The sequence below is a fragment of the Pipra filicauda genome, unplaced genomic scaffold (assembly GCF_003945595.2).
Source record: "Pipra filicauda isolate LSUMZ 115617 unplaced genomic scaffold, ASM394559v2 scaffold307_size998922_pilon, whole genome shotgun sequence".
Classification (NCBI taxonomy): domain Eukaryota; kingdom Metazoa; phylum Chordata; class Aves; order Passeriformes; family Pipridae; genus Pipra; species Pipra filicauda.
In genome coordinates, this window is record NW_024104429.1 from 882471 (window position 1) to 901761 (window position 19291).

General features: G+C 52.4%; 1 protein-coding gene across 1 annotated transcript in view; it reads left to right on the forward strand.

The window, feature by feature from the left end:
• Positions 1 to 1219: 1219 nt before the first annotated feature.
• Positions 1220 to 19291, forward strand: part of ELP3 (elongator acetyltransferase complex subunit 3) — a 97047-nt gene continuing 78975 nt past the window's right edge. The window contains exons 1-7 of the mRNA XM_027733468.2: positions 1220 to 1367; positions 3687 to 3786; positions 4597 to 4735; positions 5428 to 5498; positions 7708 to 7771; positions 9245 to 9313; positions 10171 to 10325. Of these exons, the coding sequence (XP_027589269.2) occupies positions 1235 to 1367; positions 3687 to 3786; positions 4597 to 4735; positions 5428 to 5498; positions 7708 to 7771; positions 9245 to 9313; positions 10171 to 10325 (731 nt within the window). The 5' untranslated portion in view covers positions 1220 to 1234. The remainder of the gene's footprint in view (positions 1368 to 3686; positions 3787 to 4596; positions 4736 to 5427; positions 5499 to 7707; positions 7772 to 9244; positions 9314 to 10170; positions 10326 to 19291) is intronic.

Sequence of the window (19291 nt, forward strand, 5' to 3'; positions counted from 1 at the left end):
CCGGTGGCCCCTCATGGGCCCTCCAATTCCCCTCATGCCCCCCCCCCCGCTCTTCATGGCCCCCCATTCCCCTCATGGCCCCCTCATTTCCCCATCACGGCCCCCCCATTCCCCCTCACTGCCCTCCATTCCCCTCACGGCTCCCCATTCTCCTCACGCCCCCCATTCCCCTCACAGCCCCTAATTCCCCTCATGGTCCTCCATTCTCCTCATGGCCCCCCATTTCCCCCACACCCCCCATTCCCCTCACGCCCCCCACCCTCCTCACGGCCCCCCCCTTTAAAGGTTCACCCCCATTCCCCTCAGGGCCCCCCCCATTCCCCTCAGGACCCCCCCCCTTCCCCTCACGGACCCCCATTCCCCTCACGTCCCCCCCACTGCCACCCCCCCCCCGATCCCCTCACAGATCCCCTCCATTCCCCTCACAGCCCCCTCATTTCCCTCTCACGGCCCCCCATTCCCCTCAGGGCCTCCCCCCATTCCCCTCACGGACCCCCATTCCCCTCACGCCCCCCCCATCCCCCTCACTGCCACCCCCCCCGATCCCCTCACGGGTCCCCCTCATTCCCCTCACGGGCCCCTCATTTCCCCCTCACGGCCCCCCATTCCCCTCAGGGCCCCCCCCATTCCCCTCATGCCCCTTCCCCCTTTAAAGGTTCACCCCCATTCCCCTCAGGACCCCCCCCATTCCCCTCACGGACCCCCATTCCCCTCACGCCCCCCCCATCCCCCTCACTGCCACCCCCCCGATCCCCTCACGGGTCCCCCTCATTCCCCTCACGGGCCCCCCCTGATCCCCTCACGGCCCCTATTCCCCTCACGGCCTCTCTTATTCCCCTGACGGCCCCCCGTCCCCCCCACGCCCCCCATTCCCCTCACGGCCCCCCCCCCCTCGATCCCCTCACGGGTCCCCCCCATTCCCTTCACGCCCCCCATTCCCTTCACGCCCCCCCCAATCCCCTCACGGCTCCTTCCCATTCCCCTCCCGCCCCCCATTCTCCTCACGCTCCCCCCGTCTCCCTCACGCCCCCCATTCCCCTCATGCCCCCCATTCCCTTCACGGCCCCCTCCATTCCCCTCACGCCCCCTATTCCCCTCACGGCCCCCCGTCCCCCTCATGCCCCCCATTCCCTTCACGGCCCCCTCCATTCCCCTCACGCCCCCTATTCCCCTCACGGCCCCCCGTCCCCCTCATGCCCCCCATTCCCCTCACGGCCCCCCCCCCCGGCGGTCAATGCCGGGACTGCAACACTCCCGCCCCTTCACGGCGCTTTCGCGACAGCGCGCGCGGTGTCGCTTTACGGCCGCGGCGCCGGGAGAGGCCGCGGGACCCGCCGGGATGAAACAGAAACGGAAAAGTGGGAAAGGTACGGGAGGGGCTGGAGCGGGGCTGCACAGGGGAATGGAGCACCCGGGGGAGCTGGAGGGGGGCCTCAGCCTGGAGAAAAGGAGGCTCGGGGGGGACCTTCTGGCCCTCCGCAACTCCCTGACAGGAGAGGGGAGCCAGAGGGGGATCGGGCTCTGCTCCCAGGGAACAAGGGACAGGAGGAGAGGGAACGGCCTCCAGCTCTGCCAGGAGATGTTTGTGTTGGATACTGGAAGTAATTCTTTCATGGAAAGGGCTGTCCAGCTCTGGCACAGCTGCCCAGGGCAGTGGAGGAGTCCCCATCCCTGGAGGGGTTTAAAATCCCTGTGGCTGTGGCACTCAGGGACATGAGTGGCCTTGGCAGTGTTGGGGAATGGTTGGAGTTGATGATCTTAAAGATCTTTCCCAGCCCTAACGATTCCACTGTTCCCTCTGTGTATGCAGTGGGAACACGAGGAGAGCCCTGCTCTGCCCCTCCGTGTTGTTTTGGGAGGGGGGAGTGAAGGGCCAGCCCCGAGGGTTGGGTGGTTGTGCCCCTGCCAGGGGCTCCTCTGACGGGTCTGGTGTGTCTGTTCTGCTGTCCCAGCACGGGCTGGTTCGGGCAGAGCTGCACCAGGGGAAATAAATGCACCTTGTTGGTCATAGGAAGTGTTCCTGTCGTGCTCTCTGTGAGGGTGGGGAGGCCTGAGAGCCCCTTCCAGGGCCTGAAGGGGCTCCAGGAGAGCTGGAGAGGGACTTGGGACAAGACCTGGAGGGACAGGACACAGGGAATGGCTTCCCACTGGCAGAGGGCAGGGAGAGATGGGAGATTATGAAGGAATTGTTGGCTGTGAGGGTAGTGAAGGGCTGGGCTGGAATTCCCAGTGAAGCTGTGGCTGCTCCATCCCTGGAAATGTCCAAGACCAGGTTGGATTCCCTTGGATCAACCTGGGCTAGTGGGAGATGTCCCTGCCCATGGCAGGGAGTGGAACAAAACGGTTTTTAAGGTCCCTTCCCACCCAAACCAGTCTGGGATCCTGTGATTCCATGGAGCTGGGATGGCTCCAACCTGGGGTTCTCAGCAGACTGTCCCTGTGGGATGTGGCTCCAAGGGGTCAAAGGAAAACACTGAGCTCTAGGGAGACCTTGGAGCCCCTTCCAGAGCCTAAAGGGGCTCCAGGAGAGCTGGAGAGGGACTGGGGACAAGGGCTGGAGGGACAGGACACAGGGAATGTCAGAGGGCAGGGAGAGATGGGAGACTGGGAAGGAATTCCTGGCTGTGAGAGCGGGGAGGGGCTGGTCTGGAATTCCCAGCGAAGCTGTGGCTGCCCCTGGATCCCTGGAAGTTTCTAAGGCCTGGTTGGAGCAACCTGGGCTAGTGAAAGGTGTCCCTGCCCATGGAACTGGATGAGTTTTAAGGTCCTTTCCAACTCAAACCATCCTGTGATTCCATGATTCTCCAAACACCTTCTGTTCCCTGACACACGCACTGGGAACAGGCACGCACAGATTGTTCCACTAATTGTCTTTAACTTCCAGTGGCTTCGTTTCTGGGTTGTTCTGCAGTTGCTCTGAGATAAAAAGGTGCAGTTTGTCCTGCAAGTAAAAGACAGGCAGTGGGATGGGGTGGTGACTGTCGCTTGTTCTGGGAATGCTGCACATCAGGAGTGATGAGCAGTGACAGCAGTTCCTCTGCATCCCAGAAACCCCCCGTGTCCTGGGCTCATCCCACACCAGGGGAGGGGGGATTCTGCCCCTCTGCCCCCTCAGGTGAGGCCTCGCCTGCAGAGCTGCCTCCAGCTCTGGGGAACAACAGCAGAGGGATGTGGAGCTGCTGGAGTCAGTCCAGAGGAGGCCACGGAGATGCTCCAAGGGCTGGAGCCCCTCTGCTCTGGAGCCAGGCTGGGGGTGTCCACCTGGAGAAGAGAAGGATCCCAGGAGATCTTGGAGCCCCTTCCAGAGCCTAAAGAGGCTCCAGGAGAGCTGGAGAGGGACTGGGGACAAGGGCTGGAGGGACAGGACACAGGGAATGGCTTCCCACTGGCAGAGGGCAGGGAGAGATGGGAGATTGGGAAGGAATTCTTGGCTGTAAGAGTGGTGAGGGGCTGGGTTGGGATTCCCAGAGACTCTGTGGCTGCCCCTGGATCCCTGGGAGTGTCCAAGGCCAGGTTGGAGCAACCTGGGATAGTGGAAGGTGTCGGAAGTGGATGAGCTTCAATGCCCCCTCCCACCCAAACCATTCCACGACTCCGTGGAATGCCTTGCGGGGCGGCTGCCCCTGGTTGTCCCCAGCGTTCCCCAGCCCTGAGTGTCCCTGTTTGTCGCTCTGTTCCCATTCCAGGGGGGCTCAGCCAGGCCGAGCTGATGATGATGACGATCGCCGACGTCATCCAGCAGCTCATCGAGGCCCACGAGCAGGGAAAAGAGGTGGATCTCAACAAGTAAGTCCCTCAGGGATGGCACCGAGGGGGATCCGTGAGGAATGAACGTGTCCTGTGCGCTCTGTGACGTCCAGGTTTCATTTTGACATCCTGCTGCCATTTCTCTTGCCATTATCTGGTAATAAAGGCACCAAGATGAGTAAATTCTGTGGTGATTTGCTCCTTCGTGGGCAATTCTGAGAGTACAAAATGGATGAAAAACTCCAAGGATTTGCCATTGCCTTTTTATCTTTCCACTTGGGTTCAATAGCCCAAAACTTATCCTTCAATAGCCCCAAACTCAATTCCAACAGGGAGTGGAAAGATCAGTATAGGAATATTGTTAAATCAGATTTTTTTTAGCATTATGCTGTGCATGAAGTTGTTCACAGCAAGTTCTTTATTTCTTCCCATATGTGTTGTAGCAAAACCTGAATTTGCCTCGTTTTCTGCTTCATTGACACGATATAATTCCAAACTTTTTGCTGGTGCTGGAAAAGCCTGAATTGACTTGGAGATGAGCTCAACCACAGGCTGTGTGTGTTAATCACGTGGAAGGCATGAACTAAATCACTGAAAACGGGCAAGGCAGAGCCTGTTGGCAGCTTTCACAATGGTTTGGTAAAGCCACCTTTAGAAAAATGCCTAGAAACTCAAATTGTTGGCGGTTGTCACTTAACCAGCTCTGCTTGGAGGTTTATTTTCCGTATCTCAATCCCCAGAGCGGCTGTTTGCTTTTTAAAAGGCAGGCCGGGAGAGCCCCCCTGGAGCATGGTGGGGCTGATGGAAACCAGGAGTTCTTTGGCTGATTTGAGGTGTCCCTGCCCTCAGGCTGAAGACCAGGACGTCGGCCAAGTACGGGCTGTCGGCGCAGCCGCGCCTGGTCGAGATCATCGCCGCCGTCCCGCCCCAGTACCGCAGGGTCCTCGTGCCCAAGCTGAAGGCCAAGCCCATCAGGACTGCCAGTGGGGTAAGCAGGGCCACCATCCCTCCTCCCACCGCTGCCCTGCCTTCCTCTCAGCCGCAAATTCCATTTGATTGCCGCCAAAGACCGGGATGTGGAGCAGCCGGGAGGTTTAATCCGCGTGGTGGCCTCTTCTGTGGTGTTGTGCCCACGGGGATTTTGCTTTCAGAACGTCTGGGAGGTGGTTTCTTCCTTGGAAAGTTGCCCAAGGAAGTTGTGGGCAGCCCATCCCTGGAAGTGTCCAAGGCCAGGTTGGACGGGGCTTGGAGCGACTTGGGATTAGTGGAAGGTGTCGAGGTTGGAACTGGACGAGCTTTAAGGTCCTTCCAACTCAGACCATCCTGAGATTCCCCAAGGAAAAAGAGGTGTTTCCACATTATTAAAGAGGTGTTTCCACATTATTGTGCATCTTTTCAGCAGGGCAATTAATCCAAGTCAGTGTAAGACACCTGTTTTTTTAATAACAGACTCAAATTTACCCCGAAAGGTGAAAATATTCAAGTAATAGGATTCCTACTCCTTGGTGTTTTCCTTTTCTCCTTCAGGGGTTAACTCCCAGATATTTTAGGTGGCAGACCGAGCGCAGAACATCTTAAAATAGCCTGGCAGATGCACATGTACACAAAGCCTTCCCAGATGCACTTTATTTCAGTGCCTTCAGGAGCAATGACTGCCGTTTCTCTGCTCTGATTCTGCAGATCGCGGTGGTGGCTGTGATGTGCAAACCACACCGGTGCCCACACATCAACTTCACGGGCAACATCTGTGTGTGAGTACCAGAGCAGAGGGGTGTGCCCTGTGCTGGCACTGCTGGGGCACCTCCAGGGCTGGGGGCAGCTCTGGGACACTCCCAGCAAGGGACACAGGGAGGGGCTGGAGCGTGTCCAGGGAAGGGAACGGAGCTGGGGAAGGGGCTGGAGCAGCAGGAGCAGCTGAGGGAGCTGGGGGGGCTCAGCCTGGAGAAAAGAGGGATCAGGAGGGACCTTTTCCCTCTCCACAACTCCCTGACAGGAGGGGGAAGCCATGGGCAGCTGGGCTCTGCTCCCAGGGAACAAGGGACAGGAGGAGAGGGAACGGCCTCCAGCTGTGCCAGGGGAGGCTCAGGTTGGATTTTGGGAACAATTCCTACATGGAAAGGGTTGTCAGGCACTGTCACAGCTGCCCAGGGCAGTGGTGGAGCCCCATCCCTGGAGGGGTTTAAAATCCCTGTGGCTGTGGCCCTTGGGAACATGGCTCAGGGGTGGCCTTGGCAGTGCTGGGGGAACAGTTGGGACTCCATCATCTTGGAGTCCTTTTCCCACCTTAACCATTCTATGATTCCATGACCCAAGAGGACAGTTCTCCAGTATTTCTGTCTAAATCCAGCATTTCAGGAGCCTTCTTTTGGGGACGAGCTTCCTTTCTGCACAGCTGCCAACTTGCAGGTTGCTGATTCCTTGCACATCACATTAAAAAAATCTGCTTATTTTCAGCTTTTCTTCAAGGAACAAACCTTTTTCATGGACCAAATCCAACACACCACATTAGATTTACAGTTTCACGAGTACAGTGACCAGGAGAATGTATTAATTAATATAAATAAGTTGTTTCACTGATTTAGGGCATGGAGGGGTGGTTGTCTGTGTTGCTGGGGCAGTTGGGATTCCCTGGCTGCTCTTTTACCTTTCCTGCTGGAGCTGGAGCAGGAGGAGTTGCCAACCCTCCTGTCTGAGATCATCCTGGAGCACTCAGAATGCTGTGTTTGTTAAATATCACTTTCCTAAGCTCAGAAAACAAATGTAGATGAGCTTCCTCACCATCAAGATGTTTAAATTCCATAAATTCCTGGTGAATTAGGTTGTGTAACGGGGTGATGTCTCTATTTTACATCTTTCCACCCCATAGAAAAAGTCATATTTTTCCACCAAACAAGGTTATGTTCTTCATGGAAGGGTGGAAAATACTGGAATTGTTAATGACTAAAATTAGAGGGTTTTTTGGCAAAAAATTGCGTGGCTGCTCCCTAAAATAATGCCACATTCCAGAATCCCTCTAATTAGGGGAGAGTTCTTTTACAGCACATTTTGCTTCTGGAAAGTCTCACCAGGTTGTTTGAGGTGGGTGTAGCCATTTGACAGGTCTGAACTGGTTTTTGACATCCCATTCCCATTAAAATTGGATGGAACAGCTGTTTTGCACTGTGCACTTGGTGTTTGTAAACACAGAAAGGCTCAGTTCCCCTCAGCATTCCTGGATATCCTGGAATCCCAGAATGGTTTGGGTGGGAAGGGATAGCAGAGCTCATCCAGTTCCAACGCTGACACCTCCCACTATCCCAGGTTGCTCCAAGGGAATCCAAGCTGGCCTTGGACACTCCCAGGGATCCAGGGGCAGCCACAGCTGCTCTGGGAATTCCAACCCAGCCCTTCCCCACCCTCCCAGCCAGGAATCCCTTCCCAATGTCCCATCTCTCCCTGCCCTCTGCCAGTGGGAAGCCATTCCCTGTGTCCTGTCCCTCCATCCCTTGTCCCCAGTCCCTCTCCAGCTCATCTGGAGCCCTTTTAGGCTCTGGAAGGGGCTCTGAGGTCTCTGGCTCCAAACCCAGCCTGGAGCCATCCCAGCCTGGAGCATCCTCCAACTCCATGGAATCGCAGGATCCCAGAAAGGTTTGGGTGGGAAGGGACCATAAAGCTCATCCAGTTCCATGTTCAGGGACACCTCCCACTGTCCCAGGTTGCTCCAACCTGGCCTTGGACACTCCCAGGGATCCAGGGGCAGCCACAGCTTCTCTGGGAATTCCAGCCCAGCCCCTCAACACCCTCCCAGCCAGGAATTCCTTCCCAATCTCCCATCTCTCCCTACCCTCTGGCAGTGGGAAGCCATTCCCTGTGTCCTGTCCCTCCAGCCCTTGTCCCAAGTCCCTCTCCAGCTCCCCTGGAGGTTCTCTCATTGGAATTGTTTGAGTTTGATCCCTTTTTTCTCTCCTTTCACTTTGGCAGATACTGCCCAGGTGGACCTGACTCGGATTTTGAATATTCCACACAGTCTTACACTGGATATGAGGTACTGCTTTGGTCTGCTGGAAGGCATTCCCAACATTCCCAACACTCCATAAACATGGTTTGGGATTAGGCTACTCTTTATTCCTACAAACACACCCAAAATTGCAAGGATAAAAACCAAAACCAGCCTTTATAAACTTTGAAATCTAAAGCAGCTCAGCTCTAGGAGTGGAAATTCTGCTCAATCCCTGTAAATAATGAGTAAAACGAGTAAAAATTGTGCCTTCACGTGAGAACATTTTAACATGAAGCATCAAACACTTCCATAGGGATGTGGAGAGGTTTTGGGGTGTCTCTTCTCAAAGATGGCCAAGACACAGCCCTGAGCTCCCAGTCCTAACTGGGATTACTTTCAGTCCTGCCCAACCTGTGGGATAGAATTAAAAAAAAGTACAAATTTTGGGGAAAAAAAGCCCTTTTTTTAGCTGTTGATGCCTCTGAAATTACATTTGTTCCCTTTTTGTCTCTCTGTCTGCACTGATATCCCACTAAATATATATATATATATATATATTTCCAAAATAATGCCCTCCTGTTGTCTGGAGGAAGTTTAACAGCAGCTGATCCTGTGGCTGAATTATTGTGGCTGCTTTTAACAATAAAAAGCTGCAGCAGGGAAGTAAAGCAGCCCAAATGGGATAAAATACAAACTGGATTAATTTGATAAACACTGATGCAGCATCCTTTTCGGAGGGATTTTGTTATTATCCACTTCTCAGGGACTGGAAACTTGTCCCATTAAGCAGCAAAATCCTGGGAATGTGTAACTGCTTTATAATTCATGGGGGTTTTTTTTGGCTGTGGTATTAATTTCTTTAATCAATTTTTTTAGTAAAACCAGCATGTGGGAGTTGTGCATGATTAAGAGTCCTCATCCCTTAGGGCTTTGAATAGAACAGATAGGAAATACCAGGAAAATCCAGGATACACGAGGTCCTTGAGAACCTTCTTGGAGTATTATTAACAGGCTTCCATCAGCTAGTAATTGAAAAAGTAAGTTATGGGGGATTTTAATTGAAGGAATATGTTTAATTTGAAGGATATTCAAGTCCAGACTGAGCTCTAGAGGGTGTTGCTTGGGTGAGTTGTGCAAGTGAAAAGGTAATAAAAGGAACAGGGGGGGAAAAAGTGCCTCGAAAAACACTTTGTGGTTTTTGTCATACTTTTGAGAGTCACTACAGAGATTCTTTAGCTGCTGTAGTGCACTAAAAATTGAAAAATTATGATGTTCACTTTAGATCTTGTTACCATTCAGGACAAAAAATGTGTTTTGTTGGATTTGTTTTTTTTCAAATATGAGGAGCCAAATTCGTATTTCCAGTCGGATGGGGCTCTGTGTGAGTTTGAAGGTCAGTTAGGATCTGAAGGCTGGAGGAGCATCTGTTTCAATGCTAAAAAGTTGTCTTTTTGGTCTTTTTCACTGCTTTTAAAAAAAAAAAAAAGTTCACAAAGTGCATCTCCTTGTGTTTTCCAGCCCACATCCATGAGGGCCATCCGGGCTCGCTACGATCCCTATCTCCAGACACGGCACAGAGTGGAACAGGTACTTTTTTTTGGAATGGGAAGGGAAAATCCCTTGTGGTTGTGACAAAAATAATGACTTTTATTTGATTGCCTGGAAGAAGGGCTGTGTGGTCAGCAGCTCTGAGTTCTAATTCAGCCTGATCCCCGTGGAAAAATTCATTTTAGACCTTTTAATTGTCCAACTGTCGCTTCCATCAGGTAAATAATGAGTTTTGAACCTCTTATAAGGTCTTGTACAACACCTGATTAATAGGATCCTGTTGATCCTATTCCAGCAAAATTCTGCTGAACCTCTCTGGCAGTTCCTAGTTCTTGGGAATTACCTTGGGAATTTAGTACTCAAATAGTGGCTTTCCTACCAAAATGAATTTATTGGAGTCTTCTCTGGAGAATCAGAAGATCTGAAGGGTTTCTCAGTCCTGTTCTGGTTTTCTGTTCACCTCCAAAGGATTGGAAAAATCTCCATGGATTCACTGGGGTCCTTTTCTCTCTCAACTTTATAAGGAGAGTTGGTTCTGCAGGGATTGAGGCAAAGGCAAGGATTTTTTTTTTTCCCTTCTGGCCGTGTCTAAACTGGTTTCAAACTGGGACCAGTTTAACTCCACCAGCTCAAATCATTCTGCTTTGCCAGGAAAATCCCCTGCACTGGGCTCGATATCTGCCCTGTCTTCTTGCAGCAGAAAAATGACTTCTGAGGGTTGCTTATTTTTTTAGAAGGTTTACAAGAAATCTAGACAGAAATATCAGTGGTTTGTCATCCACAAAAGACACAACAGCTCAAGAAGGAAAAACACAGTGTTAAGAAAATCGGGGCTCGATTGCTGCCTTTTATACAAACAAAACAGCAGTTTTTCCATGATACCTTTAATTTTCCAGCTGAAGCAGTTGGGCCACAGCGTGGATAAAGTGGAGTTTATTGTGATGGGTGGAACCTTCATGGCTTTGCCTGAGGAATACAGAGATTATTTCATCAGGAACCTGCACGACGCCCTGTCGGGTCACACTTCCAACGACGTGGCGGAGGCTGTCAGGTAAGAACCTGGCTTTTCCTTCAGGGAATTGTTTCAGATTGGTGTAAGAGCAGAAAACACCGAAGAGAATTTTATTTTTTTTTTAAGGGAATGTTTATCCAAATATGATTTCAGGCCCAGAATATTTATAGCCCTGCAGAAGACAGACCCCCCCCCCCCTCCCGGTGTATCTACCCCCTCACGTGGGAATCACTAAACTCCTTGTAATTCCTTGGCATTCCTGGTGGGCTCGTGCCTTTTCTGCCTCATCACCTTGCTGGGGGGTTGTGACGAATGCCATTGCCATGGGATTTATTTCCTGGAGCTGGGAAGGGGAGCTGCTCCTGCCTTTTGAGGGAGGCCAGACGTCAGCTCCCGTAAGGAATGACTCACCCCGGAGAGCGTCAGCGCTCCCAGCTCCGAGCCCCTTGCAGTCTCAAATGCAGCATTTTGGAGTGACAGGGAGATGCTCTTCCCGTTTTACAGCTGCTGAGAAACTGAAACTCAGAGGCTGCTTTGTTTGTGTGCGTCCCCATCCTGAAATACAGAACTTTTCAGTGCACTTCTGAGGAGAAAAAGTAGGGATTTGGTGGTTTGGAGCTATTAAATCTCGGGGAGAATCCCCCACTTTGCTGCCTTGTCGTTGTTCAGTGCAGTGGGTTTTCCTGGGTACCATTATCCACAAGAAAAAAAAATGATTTTAGAACTGAGCAGGACCAGTCTTTCACGTCTGCCTTTGTGTTTTAAAGCTGTAACGTAATTCGGTTTTCCTCTGGAGGGCAGCAAACGCTTCTGCTGGTTCTCTTTCGGTTTTTTTCCTCTCGTTGTCGCTCAAAAGACCAAACAAAAAAGTGCTCTGTTGCTCTTCCCGAGTGGATTTTACCAAGATAAAACAACAAGTTGGGAAAAGAATTGCTTTTCCTTTGCTCTGGCGCCCTGGCTGTGAGCACTGAAGGACACACACAGGGGGAGGGATGTGGTGACTGCAGGTCGTCTGCCCGAATTAACGCCGTGATTCAGGAGCTGGTTAGTCCATATTTTATCATTTTTTTTTTTTCCCCCTGCTGCAGGTGTCCAGCTAATTTTCTTGGGCCTAAAATAATGTTCTGAGCAGCCTGGCCTTTGCTCTGCAGATTAATAAGGGGACTGTTTACGCCACAGACCGTGTGACCGGGGAGTTTGAAGCGCTGCAAACCCAAAGTGACTCTGAAGTCAGAGCACACGGGAGTGTGACAAAACCTGCCCTGACAACGTGTGGGCCCTCGCAGCAGATAAATAAAGGCTTATATTTTTAACATAAAACTCAACTTTAAATGCTCAGTAAATGGAATTATGTGGGAGTTGCTCAAGTTACACTTCCCAGATATTCCAGAGGCGAGAAAATGGGCTTCAAATGAATCAGCCCTTCTTGAGTTTAGCTCTTTTACTGTGTCGCTGCAGCATTGTTTTGAGATTGTCAGTGACACTTGAAATAAGCAGTCAGGGTTGGATTTATTTCTCTCTGTGTGTGAGGATTCATCTCCCTCACTCCTTCCATCAGCAGAGGCCGTGAGGGATGAGGGAGAGGGACAGGATTTTACAGGTTTTATGTCGTGCATTCTGCAGCAGCCTGGGATCTGGGCTCTCTCACCCCTTGGTTTTAATGGGATTCTGGGAGCCTGGACATTTTTCAACCTTGTGCAAATCCTTATTTAACTTTAGATGTTGTGACAGAATCCTAGAATCCCAGAATGGTTTGGGTCCCTCATTCCAGGGACAGGGACACCTCCTGCTATCCCAGGCTGCTCAGAGCCCAAATCCACCTAACTCTGATGACAGTTTTTGCCTTTTTGTCCATTATTTTTTCCCCTTTTGGCCAGTAATTTCTTTTCTTTGTCCTAAACTCGGGCTCTGCTCCGTGTCCAAGGCTGTCTTTCCGGTGACAGCGACACACTGACCTGCAGGGTCTGAACTGAGCAGCTCTGAAGGGACTCATCAATCTGACATCCTCCTCTTGACGTAATTCTCAATTTTCTTCTTATAATACTTTGTCTTGGTCAGCCCACTGTGGCTTCTGGTCCCAGTTAATCTGATAAAAAGGATGTGATTCCGTGCGGTTCCAACCGGAGCCGGTCGTGGAGGTCGATCCTGTTCCTCACCAGGAACGGGCACTGCGAGTCTGGATAAAGAAATAAATCCTCAGACCGTGGTGGCCCTTGGACTCCAGCTGATATTCTGAGTTGTCCTCAGTCTTTCTTGCAGATAAATACGTGAGTTCACCAGCAAAAAGTGGGATTTTTGAAAGGATAATCAGAGAAAATTCGAGGCTTTCGCAGAGACCGTCGTGAGTGAAGGAAGGAAATGAATTCCCTGAGAAAGTGCTGCTGGTCTTTAATATTTCTGCAGCACCTCCCTCTTGGGGTAATAAACATTTAAGAGTATTCAGACAGAAGTCTTTGCTTGGGGTGCTTTGCTTTGCCTGAGAAATAAGTTGGCCAAGGAACGAGTGAAGAATCGCGGAGCCGGAGGGGATCTTTGTTTTGGTTTGCAACATGACTGAGAAGTTTTAATTTTCCTCAGCTGAGAGCACCACTTAGGAGATTTCTGGGCCCTTCTGGATGCCTGTCAAGCCAGGTTGTGGACTTGCTGATAAGCTTCCCTTCTTCTTCAGGAGGAGCTTTGCAATTACCGCTAAAGAATCACCGTGAGACACCTTTTTTTGCCACCCCCCCCTTGCACGCCGGAGAAATCCATCTTTCTCTGGGAGCTGCTCCCATCAGGCTTGATTGCAGCTGCCTGGGCTGAGGACAATCAGGCAGGAAGGTGTAAAAAGGCACATGGGAAAGGGAATTAGGGAATTTGCTGCTCCCCAGCAGTTCGCTCCTCTCACCTGACCCGTGAGTCACTGGAGGCGCCGGGCACACGGAGCTGCCACCGTGACTCACCCTCGGCTCCCGGGGCTGAGCAGCTGCCGGAGCCCAGAGCTGACTGGGAATGAGGGAACGAGCCCCAAGGAGAGCTTGGATGTGCTGGGGAAGGCGGGTGGCAGAAAGGTCCCTCCAGGACGTGTGTCCCTGCAGCTCCTCGGGCTGCGATGTCAAGCCTTTGGTGGAGATCTCTGGAGCCAGGCTGGGAGAGCTGGGGGGGTTCACCTGGAGAGGTGGAGGATCCAGGGAGACCTTGGAGTCCCTTCCGGTGCCTAAAGTGGCTCCAGGAGAGCTGGAGAGGGACTTGGGACAAGGGCTGGAGGGACAGGACACAGGGAATGGCTTCAAACTGAAATAAAGTAGGTTTAAATTAGTGATTAGATGGCTGGGAGAGTGGGGAGGCCCTGGCACAGCTTTCCCAGAGAAGCTGTGGCTGCCCCTGGATCCCTGGAAGTGTCCAAGGCCAGGTTGGACAGGACTTGGAGCCACCTGGGATAGTGGAAGGTGTCCCTGCCCATGGCAGGGGTTGGAACAGGATGAGCTTTAAGGTCCCTTCCCACTCAAACCATTCCATGGTTTCTGTGATTTCAGTCCTTAAAAATGCATCTAAATTATTTTTGGTTTTTTACCAGTCTGATGAGTTGTCTGATGTTTGATTAAGTTGGATGTGGCAAAATAAGAAGGAGATAACATTGTTGGAACCTCCTGTTGTGCCATTCCAGTCTCTTCCATGCCTGATATTCCCGTGCCCAATATTCAGTGCACAGCAGATTGTTTCCCTAAAAATTCCCTAATCCAAAGCTGGGTGGGCTTTCCATCCACCCAAACCTTTCCTGATGGGGAGGGAATTTTCCTTTAGATCCCCCAAAAACCATCTTGATTTTTTGGGGAAGCGGGGAGATCCAGCTACTTCAGAGCTCTGCTGGAAGAGAAGGCACAGCCTTTATAAATCCTGGGTTATTGTGTGCCCAGTTTAGGACCTCTTGGCCCCTGAAGGAACAAAACCAAACCCTGAGCACTGGCAGTTCCAGCAGGGGTTGGTTTGGGATGTGGAGCTCCTGAGGCCTTTTGAAACCCAGCTGGGAATCACTTTTTCTTCAACTGTTGGAATTTGCCCAAATAAGGTTTGAGGTGTTTTATGGAGGTTTCTGCAGGGAAAAATTACGTTTTTTTTTTACAGCTGGTGCTGTAATTTAACCAAGATTTAGCCCGTTGGCTCGACATTTAGGACACAGCCCCTCAGTGAAGTTATGTGGGGTCACAAGTGAGCAACTTGTGCCTTTCCCTGGCTCCCTGCCTGCATTTCAGACACGTGTGACAAGGAAATCTCCAGGAAAGGGGTCACAGTGAACCTGTTTTACCTCATGGTTAGTCCAGGCAAGGAAGATGCTGTGCCCTGAATCCAGGGGCTCCGTTGACACGTGGCTGCTCGTTCCACTGATGTCCCTTAATTGTGTTTTCTGAGGACTGGTTGTGACTCCAGCAAAAATAACCCAGGTTTGACTCAGCCTCTGCAGTGAGTCACTGCTGGGGACACGGGAGAGGGCACTGCTCTCCTCCCATCTGTGCCCAGCTCTGGGCCCTCAGCTCAGGAAGGACATGGAGGGGCTGGAGCAGGGGCAGAGAAGAGCAGCGAGGCTGGGGAAGGGACTGGAGCACAATTCCCGTGAGGAGAGGCTGAGGGAGCTGGGGGGGCTCAACCTGGAGAGGAGGAGGCTCAGGGGAGACCTCATCCCTCTGCACAACTCCCTGCCAGGAGGGGGGAGCCGGGTGGGATCGGGCTCTGCTCCCAGGAAGCAGCAGTAGGACAAGAGGTCATGGCCTCCAGCTGTGCCAGGGGAGATTTAGGTTGGATATTAGAGAGGAATTCTTTCCAGAGAGTGCTCAGCCCTTGGAATGGGCTGCCCAGGGTAGGGGGTGGAGTCACTTCCCTGGAGGTGTTTAAGGACAGACTGGATGTGGCATCAGTGCCATGGGCTGGGAACCACGTCGGGGTTGGATCCAGGGTTGGACTTGCTGATCTCGGAGCTCTTTTCCAACCCCGCTGATTCTGGGATTCTGTGACTCTATGATCCCATGATTCTATGATCTACCTGGACCCTCTGCTTGAGGCCACCCCTTCCAGAGCAGGCAGCCAAACATCCCCGTCCGCCCTTCGGCTGCCGGAGCTCCCCCTGTGCCAGATTAACGGAGTCTGGGCGGGAGAGCGATTTTTGGGAAAGCAAATTCCTTCCCTGCCTGTGGGAAGTTGCCCTGCTGCACGTTGCCAGGGTGTGGTGGTCACATCTCACCTCCCTAATGAGGAGATGCAGTGACAGGGAGGCTCTTGAAGCCCTTCCAGCTCCAGCTTTAATTGGCGGCTTACGCTCTGATTCCAGCGGGAATTTGGGCGGCGCAGGGATGTGGGAGCTCTCTGGTTCCACATCCCCCTCCTGTGTCCACAGCAGGTCCTGGCAAGGAAGGGAGGGAATAGCAGGAGGCAGCAACATTGCAAATTGCTGTGGCTGAATCCATGAGAGCTCGTCTGTCAAATCCCTCCGGACATCTGGCTGGGATGAGATTCCTCCGTGCCAGGCAGGAGATAACTGGCTCTTGTTTTAGTGCCAGATCTTTTACAGCAGAGATTCTGCCTCAAATTCCCTTTTGTTCCCAGGAATTTGGAGCCCAGCTTCTGATGGGCTGGAAAAGCAGGTTTCCTTTGTTTCTGGCTTTGGATGGGACTCGTTGGCGGTGCAGGAGCCACGTGGGGAGGGCCTGGCACAGGTTGTGGATCCTCATCCCTGGAACTGTCCAAGGCCAGGTTGGATGGGACTTGGAGCAACTTGGGATAGTGGGAGGTGTCCCTGCCCATGGCAGGGGTGGAACGGGATGAGCTTTAGTGTCCTTTACCACCCAAACTATTCTGTGATTCCATGATAAAGGACAATCAGGTTAGAATCCATTTAGAGGGATTTTTATGGAAGTCAGGGATGTAAAAGGCAGGAAAGGGGAAGGGAGACCCTTCCCTGAGTCCCGAGATTCCCAGGGAACTCCCTTGTTCCCTAAACTCCTTCTTCAAGAGGAGTTGGGCTGTGGATGGATCCAATGTCAGGCTCTGGATCCAGGCTGGGAGAGCTGGGGGTGTCCAGGCTGGAGAAGAGAAGGATCCAAGGAGCCCTTGGAGCCCCTTCTAGAGCCTGAAGGGGCTCCAGGAGAGTTGGAGAGGGACTTGGGACAAGGACTGGAGGGACAGGACACAGAGAATGGCTTTCCACTGTCAGAGGGCAGGGAAAGATGGGATATTGGGAAGGGATTCCTGGCTGGGAGGGTGGGGAGGGGCTGGTCTGGAATTCCCAGAGCAGCTGTGGCTGCCCCTGGATCCCTGGGAGTGTCCAAGGCCAGGTTGGATGGGGCTTGGAGCAACCTGGGCTAGTGGGAGATGTCCCTGCCCATGGCAGGGGTTGGAACTGGATGATCTTTAAGGTCCCTTCCCACCCAAACCATCCCATGTTTGCCATTAAAACCTGTTTGTTGCCGAGTGTTTATCCCTAAATGCCTCCAGTACAGATAAGCCTTGGCAGAATTTGAGGAATTTTAGCCCTTTCTTGCCATCCCATTACTTCTGCTTTGCTGCTTTTTTGCAGAAACCCAACTTTGAACTGCTGTGACTTCTGTTATTTGGGGAGATATCTCAGTGAAAAGTCATTTCAGCCGATCCTAATCTCCTTATGGTTCATCCTTTTTTCCTCCTGCAGCTCCAGAATGGGATTTTTTTTTCCCTCCAGTTATCTGTCCTGTTACTCTTTCCTCCTGCACGTGAAATAATTGAGGTTAACCACAAGCTGGGGAAGGTGGGGACGAGGAAACCATTCCCACACATTTCTGGGCGTTTGATAGCAGTGACTTCAGGGTTTCCCGGGGCAGAGCTGGAACCAAATGTCTTTTTCCCCCCCCCCCAGGGATTACGAGGTGTCAGTGTTTATTCCCAGCAGGAGCTGGAGCTACCCCGAATCGAACGGTGTTTATAAATGATCCCGATCCGTGTTTTGTGGCGAGCTGGCGGAAAGGCCGATGGTCTTGGCGGTCATGACATTGTCGAAGCCAAACAAATGAATTTCGCTGCCTCTTTTCCCCCTGCACACTTTGCAGCAGATTGCTTGCTGACCACCTGCCAAGGGGAATTCTGCTCTCCCCTCCGCCGCTCCGCCGCCGTGCCACGGGGTAATTTGGCAGGAATAGCAAGTTCTCCGGTGACCTGGGTTGGGATCCGAGCCGTCAGCCGGGATTGGGAAGCGGACGCGGAGCTTTGCTCGTCCTCGCTCGCCTGTTCGTACGAACACGACGCGGTTCCAGCAACGTCCCAAATTAAGTGTGCTGTGCATAAAGAAGCTTTCTGGGTTCATTTCCCTGCCATTTATACCGTCCTGTGCATCCCAGGAGCGGTTGCTGGTGAATCCTGATTTTCCAAGCTCAACCCTCAGCGATTTCCTTGAGCTCCGTGAGGACGCGGCCGATCCTAGACCGACATTCCCTTGCCCCGAAGAGCCAGCATGGGACCCACACTCCCCCTTTTTTTTTTTTTCCTTCAGCAGAGATTGCTCTGCAGCCCAAATTGAAATGAGCCTGGTGAGAGAGGGAGCTGTGCTTTATGGTTCCCTCAGCTGTGCTGTGCTTGGCTCATTGCTGGTGTGAAGCTCAGCTCCTCTGCCTTTCAGCAGCGCTAAATTAATTCGAAAGAAAACTCATTTTCTGGCGGCGTGGTGGGCTCAACAGGCATGGAAAAGGAGAAAAAAAACCCGAAAAGGCAGGTTTAATTTTCGTTCTTTTGTCAGGGAGTGGTTTTCCTGGCGCTTTTGGGAGCGCTGTGCCAGGCAGAGCAGGGGCTGTTTGCCCGTGAAATCCATCTCTGTGGCAGCAGATGTGCTCCGGGAGTCGGTGCCTCCTCGTGGCCCAGCGCTTTGGGAAGCTGGATCCTCAAAAAACTGGCAGAGCTGGGGAGGTGGGGAGTGTTTGGGCAGCCTTGATTTGCCCACCCTCTGTCTGGGCCTTGGGTTGTACAATTACCTCCTTTTTCCCCCCCCTTTTTCTCCGAGACCTTTGCCCGGTTCAGCTCCTGAGATAGTTTCTGTGCTGCTCTAAGAATTCTAATTTTAGTGGGAAGGCCCTTTGTTCCTTGGATATAAATAACATTCCCCTTTTCTCTGGCACATCTGAGGTGAGGTGTGGGTTCAGCTTGTGGGTTAAGAGAGCTCAGCTCTGATGTGTCGGTGTGAGCCGAGTGCCTGATGGGATGAAATCCATGGAGAGGGATCCAGCTCATGCTGGGTCTGTGTCTCTCTGACTAAGCCCAGCTCAGTGTGGGTCTTTGCATCCGTGATCTGATCCCACACCAAGAGTCCTGGCTCCGTTGTGGGCTGGGACAGGAGGTGTTTCCTTCTTCATCCCTAACTCCTTGAGCTTTTGCCGGTTCTTGTTGCAGCAAAGCTTTGTGCAAGACACTCCTGTTTCTCCCAGTGTTGGGTTTTGGTCCCATTCTCCTTTCCAGATCACAGAATCATGGAATAATTAGGTTTGGAAAGGACCTTTAAGATCATCCAGTCCAACCATCAACCAGCATCACCACCGTGTTCACCACCGACCCATGTCCCCAAGTGCCACATCCACACCTTTTTTGAACACTTCCAAGGATTCCGACTCCACCCCTGCCCTGGGAAGTTCATTCCAATGCCTGACCACCCTTTCCATGAACGAATTGTTCCCAATATCCAATCTTACCCTCCCCTGGCACAGCTTGAGGCGGTCTCCCCTTGTCCTGTCCCTTGTTCCCTGGGAGCAGAACCCGACCACCCCCGGCTCCCCCATCCTGTCGGGGACTTGTGGGGCAGGAAAAGGTCCCTCCTGATCCCTCTTTTCTCCAGGCTGAGCCCCCCCAGCTCCCTCAACCGCTCCTGCTGCTCCAGCCCCTTCCCCAGCTCCGTTCCCTTCCCTGGACACGCTCCAACCCCTCAGTGTCTCTTGTCTGAGGGGTCCAGAGCTGCCCCCAGGGTTCAGGTTGTTCCATTCACAGGAGGTTGTAGCTGTGACAAAGAACATTTGACTTCA